This window comes from Geotrypetes seraphini, chromosome 12 (assembly GCF_902459505.1).
Source record: "Geotrypetes seraphini chromosome 12, aGeoSer1.1, whole genome shotgun sequence".
In the NCBI taxonomy this organism is placed as follows: Eukaryota; Metazoa; Chordata; class Amphibia; order Gymnophiona; family Dermophiidae; genus Geotrypetes; species Geotrypetes seraphini.
The window spans coordinates 28915088-28935155 of record NC_047095.1 but is presented as its reverse complement, the minus strand read 5'-3'; the positions used below and the strand labels follow the sequence as shown (position 1 = coordinate 28935155).

At 44.9% G+C, this 20068-nt stretch overlaps 2 protein-coding genes across 2 annotated transcripts in view; one reads left to right on the top strand and one right to left on the bottom strand.

Annotated features, from left to right (window-relative positions):
- The window catches only part of SELENOF (selenoprotein F), a 55287-nt gene extending 37652 nt beyond the window's left edge, over positions 1 to 17635 (bottom strand). Inside the window, exons 1-2 of the mRNA XM_033916567.1 lie at positions 17482 to 17635; positions 10515 to 10682 (exon numbers count right to left, since the gene is read on the bottom strand). Coding sequence (XP_033772458.1) covers positions 10515 to 10682; positions 17482 to 17535 — 222 coding nt within the window. The 5' untranslated portion in view covers positions 17536 to 17635. The remainder of the gene's footprint in view (positions 1 to 10514; positions 10683 to 17481) is intronic.
- A 537-nt stretch (positions 17636 to 18172) lies between these two features.
- HS2ST1 (heparan sulfate 2-O-sulfotransferase 1) overlaps positions 18173 to 20068 on the top strand; it is a 145460-nt gene continuing 143564 nt past the window's right edge. The window contains exon 1 of the mRNA XM_033916565.1: positions 18173 to 18695. Within this exon, the coding sequence (XP_033772456.1) occupies positions 18572 to 18695 (124 nt within the window). The 5' untranslated portion in view covers positions 18173 to 18571. The remainder of the gene's footprint in view (positions 18696 to 20068) is intronic.

Sequence of the window (20068 nt, the reverse complement as noted above, 5' to 3'; positions counted from 1 at the left end):
GAGCATTCATAAACAGTCTCCAAGGGCCAGACTCACTAAACTCCCCTACTGATCCGGGTCCGATCCGTGGCCGAGGGGCTGATTCACGATGTGTCTTCTTGCAAATGGGGATGATCGCAATCAAGCCCCCCAACCGACTGCACAGATCGCTGAATAGCGATCCCGATGCATACGCAATGGTCTGTGAATGCTTATAGAGCAGCAACCTTTTTTTTTTTTTTTAACTTTGTGAGCCTGTGGTTTTAACCCGGGGATTTGTCAGTTTTTAATTTTTCTATCTGCCTGCGTACGTCTTCGAGGCTCACTTCCATGGATGTTAATTTTTCTGCTTGATCTCCATTGAAGATTTGCTCAGGTTCCGTTATGTTGGTTGTGTCTTCATTTGTAAATACAGATGAAAAAAACATGTTAAGCCTTTCTTCCACTTCTCTCTCCTTCTTCACCACTCCCTTCCTGTCTCCGTTGTCCAGCGGTCTCACCTCCTCCCTAGCTGGCTGCTTCCCTTTAACATATCTAAAGAACGGTTTGAAATTTCGTGCTTCCCTGGCTAGCCTCTCTTCGAACTCTCTTTTGTCTTTTCGAACCACACGGTGACATTCTTTTTGATACTTCCTGTGCTCTTTCCAGTTCCCGTCGGTTTTGTCCCTTTTCCATTTTCTGAATGAATTTTTCTTATTGCCTATCATTTCCTTCATTATATTAGTTATCTACACCGGGTCTTTGGTTCGACTCTTTTTGCACCCCTTTCTGAATCTGGGGATATACAGGTTTTGTGTTTCACTCACCATGTTCTTGAAAAAAGACCAGGCATGTTCTACCGTTTGCCATTTTTTGGAAGTGTTCCTAAGTTTCTTCCTTATCATTTCCCTTTCCTGAAGTTAAAGGTTGTCGCTATGAAGTTTTTTTAAAAAAAAGGTAATCTTCAATTGGAAGTAGAGTGTTAAGTTAATTTTTGCTTGCTTTGTTTTTCAGCGTTGCTTAAACTTTTCTCTGATTCATCGGGAGTGCTGTTTGCCCCGCGAAACACAGGCTGCATCGGATGGATTAAGGATAGTAAAACGAGTAACAGCTTAAGTTACACAGAGCATGAAATAAAGCACTTCAAAGCATTACAGACAATAAGCACTTTAAAGCACCAGTGCACTTTTTAAGATAAGTACTAATGATTTTTTATTGAACTTTTTTGCATTAATGCTTGAATACCTGATTGTTAAACCGCTTAGATAACCTTGATAGGCGGTATATAAAAAAAAACCCAAAAAACCTAATAATTCTGTTATCTGAAATGAGCTGCTAGGTTAACGGTCTTCAGTAAAGAGTTTATAAAGAGTTCTTAAATAATAAACCAGAGAGTTAAGAAAAAAAAAAAATTATTACCGTATTTGCCGGCGTATAAGACGACTTTTCAGTACCTTAAAATCCTCCCCAAAGTCGGGGGTCGTCTTATACGCCGGGTACTGTTTAGAGAGCTGCACGGGGACGCCCCTAGGGTCGCGGGGATCCCGTGGGGACGCCCCCTAGGGTTGCGGGGATCCCATGGGGACGCCTCCGAGGGTCGCGGGGCTCCTGCGGGGCTGGATGCTCAGTCTTCTGGATGTACGCGGCTCTTCTTCTCCCTACCTTCTCTGCTTGCAGCACAGAGCCGAACGGAAGTCTTCCCGACGTCAGCGCTGACGTCGGAGGGGAGGGAGGGCTTAAACAAAGCCCTCCCTCCCTCCGACGTCAGCGCTGACGTCGGGAAGACTTCCGTTCGGCTCTGTGCTGCAGGCAGGGCAGATAAGGAGAAGGAGAGTAGCCTCGCGGTTCGAGTGGCTACCAAGGGAGAGGGGCGGCCGCCCCCGCCCCGGTTGCAGCACAGCCGGCCAGGTTCCCTTACTTTTGTGGCACTTCCCCGACCGACCGATAACAGCCCGGGTCCGACAATCCTCCCTGCCCTGTAGCCGCGAATCTAAATTACCTTCTTACAGCAGCTGTAAGAAGGTAATTTAGATTCGCGGTTAAGGGCAGGGAGGTTTGTCGGACCCGGGCTGTTATCGGTCGGTCGGGGAAGTGCCACAAAAGTAAGGGGACCTGGCCGGCTGTGCTGCACCCGGGGCGGTAGAGAAGGTGTGCGGAAGAAGGGGTACTCTTATACGGCGAGTATATAACAAAACTCTATATTTTAACTAAAAGTTGGGGGTCGTCTTATACGCCCAGTCGTCTTATACGCCGGCAAATACGGTACATAAAAATAAGATTCAATAAAGATGAAAAAATATATATTTAGTGAGAGGTAGATAGGTTGGGTTCAAGCCAGTGATGTAAACAAGAGCAGGTGAAAAGGAATTTTTTCACAAGAAAACCCGAAGTGGGTAAACAGCTCCACTATCTGAGGCTTGAAACCCTTATAGAAGAAATACCTTCAATGCCATTTCTTTTTTACCAGTGGTTGTGAATCTTTGATTTAACAATTGGGTAACCACAAGTTTCTTCAGTGTATGGTTTGTACTTTGACATAAAATTCTCAATAAAATCTTTTTGAAAAAAAAAAAAAAAAATTATACAGTGCGTGTAAAATGGATTTAACACAAGCTAAGCTAATTTGCATATGCTATAAAGATTTAAATCAGTGGTCTCAAAACTCTAACTCTTTGCAGGGCCAGATTTTGGATTTGTAGGTACTTGGTGGGCCTCAGAAAAAATAGTTAATTGTCTTATTAAAGAAACGACAATTTTGCATGAGGTAAAACTCTTTATAGTTTATAAATCTTTCCTTTTGGCTAAGTCTTAATAATAATATTGTCATTTATAGCTAAAGAGACATATGATCAAGAAACGGTTTTATTTTACTTTTGTGATTATGATAAACATACCGAGGGCCTCAAAATAATACCTGGCGGGCCGCGAGTTTGAGATCATTGCTTTAAATCATGTTAAAAGATTTATTTATTTTTTATATGTGAAACAAAGAAAACCCATGTAAAAACGGGGATTTCTGAAAAAGAACTTAACATTTTTTGCCCTAGTAAATATGTTATCGATCCAATCTCTAAATTGCCATTTCAGTCTGAAACTTTGCTATTTTAGCTAATCTCAATTTATTGACCCCATTACTATTCAGATACTTCCCATCTAACCTAAGGCACAAGCATTGCTTTCATTCTACAGAGAAAACTAGGACTGACCATCCTGACCTATTCTCTTTGGCTTTATCAAATAGATATTTAATGAGCTAACTAAATGCAATCCTAATTTGTTTTAGATTTCCTTTAATGAGACAACATACTAAGTTAGGAAAGAAGTGTAATCAAGAGGCGCACTGAACCCTACCAGTATGTCAGCACCTTTTCAATACGCCATTGCCATGAAACGAATGCAAAATAAAGTATCTCAGCAAATCAACAAAAAACATTTTATACAGATTCTTCTTTTAAATAGAGCCACACATTCAGTCTGCTGCCTTCACACTAGACTGAAACCCACTGAACCATAATTAGACGGAATTGGCAGGTACCTTTGAAACAGATAGGCTGCAAGAAACAAAAAGATTAGGTTCCAGATTATGAGGGTAAACTAGGGTAGACAAATTTGGGAGGGCAGAATGTAAACTGAACAGGTTTTGAGGAACTGTCTATTCAAATGTGCTGCCTCAGACATGCTTTCCAGATAATAACAGGATGTAAAGGAATGAATGGAAGATCATATTGCAGCAAAAAACATCTGAAGTGTAAGGACACAGATATGGGTGATAAAGGTTGTCACAGCTCTGATCTGATATGCCTTAAAGGCATCTGATATTTACAATGTGCTATGCAGTGTGTTAGCCAATTTGATAAAGTTCAGCCAGAAGGATGCAAGTCTACACAGAAGAGGCATAACCAGGAGAAAGAGGCATTAATGCCTCTGTATAAGTCTTTAGAAAAATCCTACTTGGTGTATTAGATTAAAATTTGAAGGCTGTATCGTGCTAAGGAATGGGGTTTCTACAAGAAATACGAGAAGAGACTTGAAGACCTGAACATGTATACCCTAGAGCAGTGTTTTTCAACCTTTTTTGGGCAAAGGCACACTTGTTTCATGAAAAAAATCACGAGGCACACCACCATTAGAAAATGTTAAAAAAATTTAACTCTCTGCCTATATTGACTATATATAAAGTAATTCTCTTGAATAGGAATCAAATAAACACAAAGAAAGTATTTTATAATTACTTTATTATGAAATAAAAATTATAAAAATTATAAAATACTTTATTCAGTGCGAAACCTGGGCCTGTTTGGCTGAACACAAAGCTGATATTCTGGCTGGAATGGAAGAAAGACACACACGTAGCTCTTCGTCAACAGCTCTCAGTCTCTCTCTGTATTTGGTTTTTATAGCATACAAAAATAGACAAATATACCCTCCATCCTTTTTATTAAACCACAATAGCAGTTTTTAGCGCAGGGAGCTGCGCTGAATGCCCAGCACTGCTCTTGACGCTCATAGGCTCCCTGCGCTAAAAACCACTATTGCGGTTTAGTAAAAGGTGACCATATTGTAAAATATAGACAGCAGATATAAATTCAGAACTGTGCATAGTAAGTGAAGGGAAGTTTTCATCTCTGGGAATTTACCCAGTTAACTATTAAGTTATTTGGGCAAATTCCTTTGAAAACTGTGGTAATACTGCCTCCACTTTGCTAAATTTAAAATAAAATCATTTTTCCTACCTTGTCTGGTGATTTCTGGTTGCACTTTCTTCTTCTGACTGTGCATCCAATCTTTCTTCCCTTCTATCAGCCTGTATGCTTTCTCTCCTCCACACCTCATTCCCTCCCCCAACTTTTTCTTCCTCTCTCCCTGACCTTTCTTTCTTTTTTTCTGTTTCTCTTCTTTCCTTCTGTTTCCCTGCCTGCCCCCTTTCTTTCTTTCTCCCAGCCTCCTGTCCAGCAGTAACTCTCTTCCCTTCCTCCCCTCCCAGCAGCATCTCTCCATCTCCCTCTCCAGTAGCAGCTGTCCCTTTTTTTTTCCTTGCCCAGCAGCTTCCCAGATTCCTTTCCCTCCTCCCCTCCCAGAAGCATCTCTCCTTCTTCTCCCTCTCCAGTAGCAGCTGTCCCTTTTTTTATCTTGCCCAGCAGCTTCCCAGATTCCTTTCCCTCCTCCCCTCCCAGAAGCATCTCTCCGTCTCCTTCTCCCTCTCCAGTAGCAGCTGTCCCTTTTTTTCCTAGCCCAGCAGCTTCCCAGATTCCTTTCCCTCCTCCCCTCCCAGAAGCATCTCTCCTTCTTCTCCTTATCCAGTAGCAGCTGTCCCTTTTTTTCCTTGCCCAGCAGCTTCCCAGATTCCTTTCCCTCCTCCCCTCCCAGAAGCATCTCTCCTTCTCCTTCTCCAGTAGCAGCTGTCCTTTTTTTTCCTGGCCCAGCAGCTTCCCAGATTCCTTTCCCTCCTCCCCTCCCAGAAGCATCTCTCCTTCTTCTCCTTATCCAGTAGCAGCTGTCCCTTTTTTTCCTTGCCCAGCAGCTTCCCAGATTCCTTTCCCTCCTCCCCTCCCAGAAGCATCTCTCCTTCTCCTTCTCCAGTAGCAGCTGTCCTTTTTTTTCCTGGCCCAGCAGCTTCCCAGATTCCTTTCCCTCCTCCCATCCCAGAAGCATCTCTCCTTCTCCCTTTCCAGTAGCAGCTGTCCCTTTTTTCCCCTGCCCAGCAGCTTCCCAGACTGATAGTGGTTTTCTCCCCTCCCAGCAGCTCTTCTTACTTCCCAGCGCAGAGATTCACGAAGGCAGCCTCGGGTCCTTTGTTGTGTCGCGCCGCCTCTGAGGAAAGAGGAAGTTGCATCATCAGAGGCAGCCGCGACTCAGCAAAAGCCCCGAGGCTGCCTTCGTGAATCGCTGCGCTGGGAAGTAAAGGAGAGCTGCAGAGAGGGGAGAAAGCCACTGTCGGAGGCTCCCCAAGATCTCTCCGGCCCAGCGCACGCTTCCGATGCTGATCTTGCCGGTCCTGCGCGGACCGGCAGGAAGTTCAAATGAGTCAATCTTGCCGGTCCTGCGCGGACCGGCAAAAATTTCCTGCGGACCGGCGGTTGAAGAACTGTGGATTAGATCGCCAAGACAAAGTGAGTCCTGGGTGATCGACTCACTTTGCCTTGGCGAGCTACTGGCGCCCCTGCCTCGGGCCCCCTGTAAGCTCCGGGCCCTGCGGCACACCAGGCAACATCTCGCGGCACACTAGTGTGCCGCGGAACAGCGGTTGAAAAACACTTCATTACAAGGCCTGTGAGTCAATGGCAGCCTGCAGAGGCTTTCTGGGTGGCACTGTAGTCCAGGTTTCTATGCCTCCACCGCCCCCCCCCCCCCGGAATTCAATGCTTCTCCTTCCTGGTAGCTGCTCTTTCACTCTTCAGTCCACCAGCAGTGTGAACAATGTAAACACGCTGCCCTTGGTGGCCCATAGAAGGGGTTATGCAGGGAGGGGTGGGGATGGTTTGTGAGAGGACTGCGGGGAGGGGGGGGGGGATTTACTACAGCTGCCTTTTTCTCAATTCGAATCAATTTGTTTTTGTTTTAAATCGGCTTCACTGATTCAGTGGTCAGATCTCAGCTCCTTCTCTCCCGCAGCAGCAACACGACTGTGATCGGAGTAATGGTGCACAGGAGGCAGCTGTAGAGCAGAGCTTCCTCCTGCTAGAGAGCCAAGGGAGTCACTTTGAGAAGCCGATTGTCAGTTCCTGCAGCTAATCCCCCACCAATCTGAGGCGGGCGGCTATGAGCTGTACCACAGAGCATGGCTTTCTGGGCCAGGCAGAGCCGCACAGCACCAGGGTGCAGGCAGCTGCAGGCATAGTCATCGGCACAGGGGGACACGGGGTCATGGCTCCCCCCAAATTGTGTCCTTCGGTTTCTCCTCATTTCCTCCCCCACAGCCCCCCTTCTGCACTCCTATCTTCCTTGCCGGCAGTGCTTTGTCTTACACGTTAGCACTGCCGGCTGGTTGGCTGGCCAGTTCGAGTCTCCTGTCTATGGCAGCATAGTATTTAAAGTAAACCCAATTTCTCTTCCTCAAGGCAGGACCCGGGAGGAACATGGAACATTGGTGAATCAAGGGACCAAGAAGCCAAATAGCAACAGCAGGTAAAATATACTCACTGTGAATAATCCCAGATACATTGCTTATGTCCTTCCTCAAAAGATCTCCTGCCCCAGCACTCCCTCTGGGTTTAGCCTTAACCTCTTTGAAGAGATTTTTTTTTTCAATATGTGAGGAGAGAGAAAGGAGAGACAAACTAAGTTATATAGGACTTAGGGGATGGGCAGGGAACTGCACCACTAGCTATGCCTTTGAATAGGCACCCAGGCAACCTTATCCCCTCGCTCATCTGAGACAGCAAAGTCACAACAGGAGCTAAGCCAGATTGGACAGAGCCAGTGCTCTCAAGCTATGGCAGCAAAAGATGACACCAAGAGCAGGAGAGACCATCCATCCGTCTGCGGAGATAGCGAATACTGAAGTATCAGTGAGCAGACATTGTATATATGGCAGAGCTCAACTTTGCGCTCTCTATCTTTACCTTCTGGTAGGTGGACACAACCCACTCATCTGGATTAATCTGCTACTGCTGACAAGGGAAAATGGTTTTAAAGAACATCCTCTTTGATTTTCATCATAGGTTGAAACAGCCTTACTCACTGTGACCTGTGCTGGAAATGTGCTGCAGCCTGCCTTAGGTCCTAAGGCAGCTGGATCTGGGCGAAAAAAAATCACTGCCTCAAACAAACCGCTCATCTAATGCTGAAATCTTCAGGCTACTAGTCGGACCAGTGTCTTGACTGAACTTCAAACCCCTGAGGATGCAAAATGGCACCCTGTGGAAATCTGCCGAGCCCCCTATGGATGCCTGATGGCCTACGCTCAAGCCCCTGTGATGCAGTAGGCTACAAGTGGAATAGACCCTGAGCTCCAGAAAAAGTTTCTGCAGGCCGGCCAACTGGTACCACAGAAAGACTGGCCTGTCAGCTGCAGACCTCAGTCTGCTTCTTCTCCATACAGGCAGAGCTGAATCCTTGACAAGGAAAGCTCTGAGCACCGAAAGCCTTAAAAATTCATGAAAGAGAACAAAAAAAAAATAAAGAATATACAAATCAGAAAGATACCTGCTGGCTTGCGTGCAAAAGGAAAAACTGAAGGAAGCAGCAAAGCCCTCTAGTGAAAGACGAGAGATTCAAAAGCTGGAGTAGATTCCTTCTGCAAAGTTCGTGAGCATGGGGATATTACCTGCCCATCCAGAATGACTCGCCTATTGCACTAGAATAGAGATTAGACAATCTTTTAGCCTTCTAATTGATTCAAGGGCCTATATATCAGAGATCAGGCCAGGAGTGGGTGGGTGGGAGTTGGAAGCTGCTTGTGCCTACTAAATTATTTACAGTACTCTCATGTAACCTCCTATATAACAAAACATTTAAATAAGAAGTTGGTCTTCAATATGGTAGGGCATAATGAGGCCAAGGTTTGATTCCCAAATCCATCTTCTAATCTTTGGGTTGGCAGGCATTAGGGATGTCAACAACTGTAGTAGGAAATCCCAGCATCTGCACAACAGTCATGCTTACAGTTAAGATTGAGTATCAGGTTACAATTAAAAGTTGAAATTCATAGCCCTTTACTATGGGCAATAAATGGAGTTAATTGAATTAAATCAAAATTCAGGGGGTTACAAAAAGAAGGCCTATAGTACCTGCCAAAAATAAATGGGGCTACCCTCTGTTGTCTTCTACTTAACCAGTTCCTGACTCAGCCCGTCACTTTGGGGCCCATCCCAAGAGCACTCAGTTTATTTATTAGCCATCTATGTGGTACACTGTCAAAGGCTTTGCTAAAATCTAAATAAACCACATCTAGAGCAGTCCCTCTATCCAATTCTCTGGTAATCCAGTTAAAGCAATTGATCAGATTTGTCTGACAAGACCTACCTCTAGTGAATCCATGTTGCCTCCGGTCCTGTAATCCCTCTGTTTTAAAAGCATTTCCATTAATTTGATTACCACAGATGTCAAACTTACTGGCCTGTAATTCCCTACTTCTTTCCTTACTTCCACTTTTGTGTAGAGGGACCACATCCGCCCTTCTCCAATCCTCTAGTACCACTCTCAACTCTAGAGAAACATTGAAAGGGTCAATCAGCGGAGCTACCATTACGAACCATCTTCAGCACCCTCGGATCTACAACATCCAGCCCCATCGCTTTGTCTACCTTTAATTTAGCTAGCTCCTCACGAACAGAACCCTCTGAAAATCGATCGGTGTCTATCACGCCACCATCTCTATTCACATTTGTCTTCTGTGGTCTCGCTCCCGGATCTTCAGCCGTGAACACAGAACAGAAATATTTGTTAAGCAATTCAACCTTTTCTTTAATCAGCTACTACATATTCCTCCCCTTCACTTTTGAGTCTCACAATGCCACTTTTGTACTTCTTCCTATCACTGATATATCTAAAAAATGTTTTGTTTCCCCGTTTTACCATGTCAGCCATTTTTTCTTCCATTTGTATCTTTGCTTTCCTGACTTCTCGACCAGTTAATTCAGGCTCCCTTTTACAAAGCTGTGCAGCCGAGTATCACGTGTTAGAGCATTTATCTCACTGGCCCGAACTGACAGGCTAGAAAATGGTACGGGGACAAATTTGTCCCCGTTTGAGGGATCCATCTTCATCCCTACAAGCTCTGTCCTCAACTGTGCTAAAGTGTTCAAAGCTTGTGCAGACAAGGACAGATCTTGTCGGGATGGGTCACTGACAGAGACAGAACTCGCGAGTACGGGATGAGAGATAGATCTCATGGGGGCAGGGACAAATTTGTCCCTGTGTCATTCTATGGGATGAGAGATAGATCTCATGGGGACAGGGACAAATTTGTCCCTGTGTCATTCTCTACTGCCAGGTTTAGTAAAAAAAGGGGGGGTGTCAATGATTTCCTTCTGCAATTTTTCCAAATTTACTTTCAAATGACAACGATATTTGAAATATAATTTGTTGGTGTTTGTATTATTTTGATGAAGGTAGCCAATTAAATATTAAATACATGCTCAGAGCTGACTTTTAGCCAATTAATTGATAGAAATGCTTTTTCAACGTGTAAAACAGAGGGAATTTCTTTCAAAAAACTGCTGTTGCACTATCAAAACAGTCTTGTGGAACAGTTAGGCATTTTTATTCACTATATTTTCAGGGCAAGAGATTCTTCTCAATTAAGATGCTGGAAGGGCTTGTCGAAAGTGAATATTGGGAGTGTCAATATTTTATTGAAAGATTTGTGGGTTTTTCACTGCACTAGAATTTCTGGATAGGATTCGATATGGTATTGAAAGAAGTAGCACACAATTAAAGGTGACAAATCCTACTATTTGTCAATATAGTCATATACAGCTGAAGACAAAATGTTTCTCTGAGATTTATGAGAGTTTTATGTAAAAGAATATCTCATAGCTAAACCTAATGCTGAAAATCATATAAAAAAAACGATGACAAAAAGACAGCAGTTGTAGAAGTCTGATGACACATACCTTTTTGGGTTCAATTTGGGCTTCCTCTTGACAGCACTTCCTGCAGTGTGGATCAAGTTGATTCAGACTAAATTCTCCAAGAAGGTCACATGAACTGCATAGCAAATTACTGGAAAAGCCCACATCTTTGCATGCTTCAGATGACAGCTCTGCTCCATATGCAGATATCTGAAAGGTAATATATTTAAAGGCTAAGCCTGCATATGCACATAGCACCATTACCCAAGGGACAAGAATGTGACTAATGGGGAATTACAATGCCTGAAGTTGAGAGCCCAGGACATTAGTGTTCTTTGAAAATTATGATTTATGAGTGGGACAACTTTTTTTTTTTACACAATGCATTTATCTCATTACAGAACCCTGAAATATGAGAATTTGCTATGACTGGATCCAACAATGCATTTCCTATGAATGCTTCAGCAGCAGCTGTCAGTAAACAGTAGCTATGAATAGATTTTACGACATATTTTTTGCATTAACCATGATGATTTTATTTCCCAACTTTCTCTTCACACAAATTATCAAAGAAAAAGCCCTCATAAAGCTTTCATTCAAAAAAGTCTTAGTAGTTCTTTTCTAAGGTGCGGTAGTTGTTTTAGCGCATGCTAGCACATCCATAGTATATAATGGCCGTATTAGCACGCGTTAGCATTTAGCGCACAGAAGCAGCTCTCTACTTTGATATTGCTGCCTGTAGCCATCAGATCAAACACTGGCTGCCCCCCACCAGTTCTTAATGAGCTGAAAGGCCACCTGCCCTAGCTCCCACTCTGTTGAATCCAACAAGAAACGACTGAGAAGGTCCACCTGGAAATTGTCCTTTCCAGCAATACAGACTGCTGAGAAGGCCTGCAGATTCACTTTCATCCAACAGTAAAAGACTGCTACCTCAAAGCCACTGCCTGGCTCCTAAATGCTGCTTTGCTTGTTGTTGATGTCCATTTGCTTGTGGTTGATGTCCACTATCACTTGAATTACCTTCCCTTGAATCGGTGAGGAACTCAAGCAAAGCCATTGATCCCAAGTGCCTGAGTTCCCAAGTGGTTAAATTGACAATGAGGCTTCCAGCGGAGACCTACTCCCCTGCACCACTTAGCTCAGTGGGATCCCCAGCTCAGGAGATTCACATTGGTAGCAACTACCACTCAATTTGGAGGGTCTAACAGGACTCCTCCCCCACCAAAGGAAGGGAGTAGAAGTCCTAAGAAATCAAAACCCAGAGAGACATGAGGGCAGACTGAAGATGATGCACATGTACTTGTGCCCTGTACTCCTCCCCGGGTCCTCTGTTCATTGGGTTTCTCTTGTATGTACCCTTCTCCTCTACTGCCAACTCCAGACTAAGGGCTAGATGCACTAAAGTTGGTCAGAAGAAGGACAGTACTACTGAAAAGGGTCCAGAGAAGAGCGACTAAAGTGGTTAAGGGGCTGGAGGAGTTGCCGTACAGTGTGAGGTTAGAGAAACGGCCTCTTCTCCCTTGAAAAGAGGAGACAGAGGGGACATGATCAAAGCATTCAAGATAATGAAGGGAATAGACTTAGTAGATAAAGACAGGTTGTTCACCCTTTCTAAGGTAGGGAGAACAAGAGGGCACTCTCTAAAGTTAAAAGGGGATAGATTCCGTACAAACGTAAGGAAGTTCTTCTTCACCCAGAGAGTGGTGGAAAACTGGAACGCTCTTCTGGAGGCTGTTATAGGGGAAAACACCCTCCAGGGATTCAAGACAAAGTTAGACAAGTTCCTGCTAAACCAGAATGTACGCAGGTAAGGCTAGACTCAGTTAGGGCACTGGTCTTTGACCTAAGGGCCGCCACAGAAGCATACTGCTGGGCACGATGGACCACTGATCTGACCCAGCAGCAGCAATTCTTATGTTCTTATGATCACTGTTGGCCGATTCTCTGGCTGATTGTGGACCAGCGATTGATGCGTTACCAAGTCTGCATGCAAATAATTTGCACGCAAACCGGACAGATCAATAACTCAGTGAACGATCGACACATGCGCAGTGCCCTAACAGCAGTGACAGGGAAAGCAGCCTCCTGTCACTACTGTTCTTTTTTTTTTTAATGGCACAGATATTGTGTGTGTGCTACACGCACAATCTACCCCATAAAAAAAGACTCCCCCACACGACTCTACCCACAGCAGTGAAAATGATAGGAGGGATGCCTACTCTCCTGCATAGCCAAATACCCCTGCGCCATTCCTCCACCCGGTCCTGAACCCCAGCACCCCCCTCCCAAGAAAAAAAAAAAGGCAGGAAGGATGCCCATGCCCTCCTGTCACCAGATGCTCCCCTGAACCCCCCCGTAACCCTCCCCGGTATCTTTGCTAAATGTTGGGAGCTGGAGGGAAGCACAGTCGCTCCATCTCCAAGGCCCACCCGTGGAAAATGGCGGGCTTTTCCTTCCCTGGTGCACCATCCATGTGATGCAGGGGGAGGAACCTAAGGACCCGCCCAAAGGCATCTGAGCCAATCAGGCCCTTAGGCGCCTCCCTGTGTATCTCATCTGATGCATGGGGAGGAGCCTAAGGCCCTGATTTGCTCAGATGTCAGACCTTAGGCCCCTCCATGTGTATCATATGGGATACAAAGGAAGGAGCCTAAGGCCCCGATTAGCTCGGTCGCCTAAGGCCCCTCCCACACGCAACATAATCTTTGAGATTAAAAAAAATGTAAAAAACAAACAAACCTAAATAGGTAGACCTGTCAGTTTTTCCGATAGCTAACCCCCACCTTTTTTATTTTTTTGAATAGCCAAGTGATGTTAGTGCATCATTAACTTGGCTACGTTGCATGGGGTTTTAGCTAATTTGCATGGCTGGATCGAAAAATGGGCGATTGAGAGAAATAACACGCGGTAAGCTGTTTTGTGCATCGGGACAGTAAAAGCAATCGTCGCTGAAGCTGTGAAAACAGGTTTAGAGACGATCGCTGACTTTAGTGCATCTAGTCCTAAGTTTCTTCTTTCCTGCTGCACCATATACCTGGAACAGGCTGATTGAATCAGTACGTCAAGCTCTGTCCCTGGCAGTATTCAAATTCAGGCTAAAAGCCCACTTTTACGAGGTTCCTTTTAACTCCTAACCCCCACTCATTTGTAAAGCTCCCATGCCTGAGAAACTCCCTAACCCTTCACTTGTCCAGTTTGTCTGTTTGAATAGATTGTAAGCTCTACTGAACAGTGACTGTCTCTTGAATGTTTTAATGTACAGCGATGTATATATCTAGCAGCGTTACAGAAATTATAAATAGTAATAAATATATACAAAACCATAGTAAAAATATATTTTAACTTATACTATTCCCTTATCATTATGTATTATTTAGTTGTTTATATTATACTACTGTGAGTCACCTTTATATTCTCAAAGGGAGAGTGGAATATCAAATCATTAAATCTGAGATGTTAAACAAGTATTGTGAGACTTATGACCAAATTCTTGGTGAATTTTCTGATGTAACACTTAAATTCAGAGTTCTCAATTCTCTGCTGTGATTATAGCAAAGTTACTCACCTGTAGTAGGCGTTCTCCAAGGACAGTATATGGACTCTGATAGAGTCTGGTGCAGAAACTATCCAGCATTCAGTTACTTTAAGAAGCCTTTGGCAGCACCACGTGCACGAGTGCCTTCCTGTTCTGTCCTGCTGTCCTTAGAGAAACCCAGCTAGTCAGGTTTTCAGCATCACCATAATGAATATTCATGAGATATATTTGCCTATATTGTAAACCTATGTAATGCTTAGTAATACTCTTGAAAATCTGATTGGCTAGGTATGCACCAAGAAGAGGGTTGAAAAGAACTACACTGGAGGATACAGAAATATACAGTAGTAGAGGTAAGAAGCAAGCCAATAACAAACAGAATCCTGAAAACCAACTCAATCAAGTACAGGCAATCCCTGTTTTATGAACATCGGATTTACGTCAGACTTGTACTTACGAATGGGGGTCCTGCTCTACCTTCAGTATCTCAACGCGCCCCTCTTCCTTCCTCCCTCCATTCTGTGCCCCAAGTATGTGTCTCCCTCTGGGGGGTGTTTACCTTCTGGCCGGCTCCCTCCTCCTTCCAGTCACAGTTGTTTCTCTGAATAAAGCCGTAGGCAGCGGCTCCTACACGTGTCCCGCGGCTGAGCCGGAAACCTTCCCTCTGACGTGGGAGTAGCTTCCTTCGATGCCAGAGGAAAGGCTTCTGGCTCAGCCGCAGGACGCACGTAGGAGCCGCTGCCTGCAGCTTTGTGCAGAGAACCGACTGCGGCTGGAAGGAGAATGGAGCCGGCCAGAAGAAGGTAAACACCCACCAGAGGGAGGAACGTACCTGGGGCACAGAAAGGAGGGGAGAAGGAGGGAGAGAGAGGGGTGCATTGGGACACAGCAAGGAGGGAGAGGGGTGCGTTGGGACTCGGGAGGCAGGAAGCACAAACTTTGGACAAAGCTCGGAAGGAAGGAGGTGAGGCATGAACTTGGGTCACAGAATGGCAGGAGGGAGGGGAGCTTGAGCAATAGGATGGAAGAATGGAGGGAGTGAGGGAAAGTGATGCTTAGGTGTGGGAGAGAATAGAAAGGGGAGTTGGGTGTCTGAGTGAGAGGGAAAGAGATGGTGCAGATGGGGAGATGAAGAGATGAAGAAAGAGGAGTATTGTTGGGCATAGGGAGGGAGAGACAATTATTGGACATGGTGGTGGGAGAGGAGTGAAGTAGAGATGCATGGGGAAAGAGAGAGATCAGCGGGAATATAATGTTGGATGTGTGGTGGAGAGGGAACAGTGGGATGGATGGATGGAAAGGAATGCAAGAGGGACTCCAAGGAGGTGGAGAAGGTGGGAAGAATACTAAGATCTGAGTTGCATACAAATTCAACTTAAGGACAGTTTAAAAAAACAGAACCCGTTCGTAACCCAGGGACCATCTGTACATCAAGGATTACATGGTGATGAACACTATCACACAGAAACTATAAAGCTGTGATTCTGACCTCAATGACAAAATAGTACAAAGATATGATTTTCTTTGGTTAGGTTCAGCTTTAAAATCCCACCCTAAGAACATGCCGTTTCCCTTCATTTGCATGCACGGATTGGGATCGGATCGGTACACAGGTTAGTGAATCGGGTCGGATGGAAATTGGGTCACAAAGGGCTTGCAAACCGATCGATACACGATTGGTTTGCTTAGTGAATCTAGCCCATACAACCCAGCATCATGTAGCTAAAGGCAACGATTCACTAAACCTCCAAACCGTGCACGATCCGTTTCCGTTTGCATTCCGGCCGACGAATTCAGTAAAGGCCTGCATGCAAATGGGGACGATCGTTAACACGCCCCCTAACCACGGCCAGAGCGATCCCCGCTCATGTGCACACCCTGACAGTAGTGATAGGAGAAGCAGCCTCCTGTCACGACTTTCAGGGCTCAAACCAGATCTCTCTTGCCTGTTCCCAGACTCTCCTGCTCTCTGCCGCCATTCCCTGCAGTGCAAGCCCATGGTTTTAAAGCAGGCTTGTACTGCGGGGAACGGCAGCAGAGAGGAGAGTCTGGTAAGCAGGGAAGAGAGATCGAGCACTGGCCCGACACACCAGCCCTGCCTGACACCCCCCACCAGGCCCCGATCTCTTCTGCCTGCCATGCTCAGTTCGATCTCTCCCTCCCTCCCTGTGACCAGCACGGCCCTCGCCCCCCGACTGGCAAGGCCCACCCGTGGCACCAAAAAGTTGGGAGCAGGAGGGGTGCTCAGTCCCTCCTGCTCCTAGGCCTCCCACCCCAGGCCCACCCCTGGTCGGCCTAAGCGGTTGGGCCTGGCCCAGCCCCGGCCCACCCACCCCGGTACCTTTAAAATAGTTGGCAGCAGGAGGGGTGCCCGGTCCCTTCTGCTCCTTGCAAAAAGGCTCCCTCATCTTCAGGAGCAGGAGGGGTGCCCGAACCCTCCTGCTCTGGCCGCCCCCTGCCCAATAGCAGCCTTAAGCTCTGCCCCAGTGCATCATCTGATGCAAGGGGAGGGGCCTAAGGCACTGATTGGCTGAAGCACCTCAGGCTCCTCCCTGGGCTCTCCCCTTAGGCCTCTCCCAAAGACTGACCTGGTCTAGGAGCAGGAGGGTCCAGGCAGCAGTCGGGTTTGTCAGTAGTAAAACCCGACTCAAAATAGCCAAGCAATTGTTAGTGAATCAATGCTTGGTTATTTTGTATGGGGGCTTTACTAATTTGCATGGGAGGATTGGGATCATATCGCTATAGGCCTTAGTGAATAGTGTAGGAGGGAAATTTGGTCGCAAAGAGCTCGCAAATCGATCGGTTTGCTTAGTGAATCCTGGCCATAGCTCGGGTTCCTCTTTCCCACATGCTTCACTTTGCACTTGCTCACACTCACTTTTAAACGTCATCTGCCATTTTGACGCCCAGTCTCATAGATACTGATACATATCAGTAGCTTCAAAAAGTGTGCACGGTACAGCATGAAACTATTTACCACTAATTCCCAGGAGCAAAGCAGCAGAAAACAGGAGCTCATAACAGCACATTCATCCGCCAGCTGGAGATAAGAGTACAGTATATAACTAGTCTCTGGATTCATCTGCTGCTAACGTTAAGGAATTAATCTTATGAAATGCATTACTTTGCAACTTGCATCTTGAACAATTATTGTAATGGCGGCATATATGTTGTTATTCGAAATGCCTATGGAAAATACTTTAGTACTTTAAACTTCTTCCTAAAGCTCCGTCAGCCCGAAGGATAAGACTTTTTTGTTTTTAATCTCCGTCCGATTCCTACCAATCGTTACAGAGAAAAAGAGAAAGCTACATGAGAAAAGTTACGGTCCAGCACGTAGAGCCACGTCAGCCACCGGAGCCCAGCAAGGGAACTAGAGTGAGACCGCCAAGGCTCAGAATCTCCGGCTACCTCTCATCACATTTGCATTCACAGAAAAAACACAAGAACTGCAACCTTCGTCTTGCTTACCGCCTGAAAAACAGCACAGACCCACCATAACCACTTCTCTCCGGTCACCGCCATTGCTGCGGACCAAACCCAGGAAGGACCCTTCCGCGAGCTTTCTACACGCCGCCTGAAGCTAACTGAGGGAGAGCGTTTCTTTTAACATTTTACTGGTTATCTAGAGACGAATATGGCATTAATATACTCAACATAAATAAAAGGAACAATATGCATGCACTTTTTATTTAATAGCTTGGTTGCCGTATCAATTGCACTTCAGTGCATGACAATAAAGGCCACTAACAGCTAAACAGGACAACAAACAACAACCAGACTTGTTTTGGCCTATGTGAAATACATTACAGTTATCGAATAAAACATACCAGACAATACTTTTTTGTTTTTTTTTCTCACTGACCTTTATTTCTAGTTTTTTTTTTTCTTTTATAATAACAGAAATTAGCCATATAATTTTGTGATGTACGCAAAGTATTTTTCAGTTATGTATGGTTTTTATTTTTTCAGGTTCTAGCTTTTCTAATGAACTGAAGCCTGCGAGCATGCCAGATAAACCAAGTTTAGTTTAATCAGGCGTTTAAACAAGTCACCACGTTTACATGGTCCTTAGACCACTAAATCTCTGGGATAAAGACAGGCACCGCAAGATGAGAGCCAATTACCTGTGGCCCAAGCCTGATTGACACTGCCTTTGTTGAATGGTTAGTTGACGACCAGAACACGACCGTGTTGGAGGCCAATGATTGCGAGAAGCAAAGGGCAGGGTCCCCGTTGCTGAGCAGCGGGCTAGGGAAGGCGGGATTTGGCGGACGCGTTGTGACGCAGGGACGCTCGGCGGCTGAGCAGAGCTAGCTGTAGAGCTCGAGCTGTGTGCTGGAATCGTGGTTAGAAGCGTTCCTTTTGGAGTCGCAATACTTTCTCTGTTGTCTCTCTCTCTCTCTCTTTTTTTTTTTTTTTTTTTGTTGTTGCTGCTGCCGCCGCCTTCTCTTAACTGTGCGGCGGTGGTGTATGGTGCTGCTTTTCCACTGCCTGTTACCCCCCCCCCCACAGTGTTATTTATCCGTGTGTCAACGGCATGTCGTGATAGGTCAATTTGATGGGGCTCCTAAGGATTATAATGCCGCCGAAGTTGCAGCTGCTGGCGGTGCTGGCGTTCGGGCTGGCGATGCTTTTCCTGGAGAACCAGATCCAGAAGTTGGAGGATTCCCGGAGCAAGCTTGGTAAGAAAAGGGAACGAACGAACCCGGGGAAGCCGGTTCTAGTTGCATTCGGTTTGTATTCGGCTATGGCGGGGGATCTGAAATCCGTTTGGGTTTGTGGGTGAGAGAGGAGGATGTCCCCCACCCCCCCAAAAAAAAAAAAAAAAAAAGCAACGAAATATAAATCTATAATAGTATGCTTTTCATCACTGCTGTACACAGTTGATGTATCCATGGCCTCGGCTCATTTATTTAGCCATGCAAAACCATGGGACTGAACTGTGCCTGCTCTATCTCTCTCTCTTTTTTTTTTTTAAATTATTCCTTCTGACGTCACTTTTATGCTTTTTCCTTCTCTAATTTTGTATTTTTTTTATGTATTTATTTTTTTAGTAATTCCGTTTGGATGAAATAAAACATCCCCCTAGTATCCAAAGAGGCCTTTCTACTGTGGAACGCAGTTTTTACTCTCCAAAGTACTAGTGATGCTTCTGCAGAGTCTGGCTGGTACTTTACCTCTCTGTCCTTCCCACATATTACCATGACGCGGATTCAGGTGTTTGCTATTGGGCTAATATTTAGCTGAATATTTTTTTTGCTCCCACCATGTAATTCTTATTTCGTTAAAGCATTTTGCTTTACGCCGTAATATTGCCTTATTGGAGCGACGCTCCTGGTGTGAGCTGGTGAGGAGGACCCGCGCTGCTAACATGCTTTGGGAGGCCAGGGAATGGAAAGTGCTTCCAAAACATGTAAAAAACATAGGCTCCCATGTCGGCATAGTAACGTAAATGGGGTCAAAGAATTCATCATAAACTTCCGAGCTGCGCTCTATTTGTCCACTAATCCAAGCTTGTTTTTTTTCAGTACTCCAGTCTCCTTTGGTGCTGCATTTAGATGTGAAAGGGACACATTAGGCGTTTGTAAAAGGTTTAGTTAAATTGGTTGGTAGTGTTTGTAACTGTACTGCAGCTGCAAAGAAATCATCATAAAAGCAATACAGCTGATGCAGAGTTGTTTTCCATAAGCATTTTTGTTTTTGCTGTTGCATAGATTAAGAAATTATGTTTAATATCATGACCCTAGATTTTTATATTAAAAGTTTTTTTAAAAAAATCTTTCTATTTTTATTGAAAAAAACCTATTTTGATACAAATGACAGTTATAAGATAACAATGAGAAACTTGTATTGCAGAACAATCCTGGTATCAAATTTTAAATAGAATACAAATGATATTAAACTGTGGCCATTGTGGATGAGACATCAGAAGTGATGTAAGAGGACAAAAGACAATTTTTCAGTAATTTGAGAAATTGTTAGCGATTGATTTTTTTTTTTTTTAATCAATGTACGTTTCATATCTATATATTGTACGTTTCATATCTATATATTG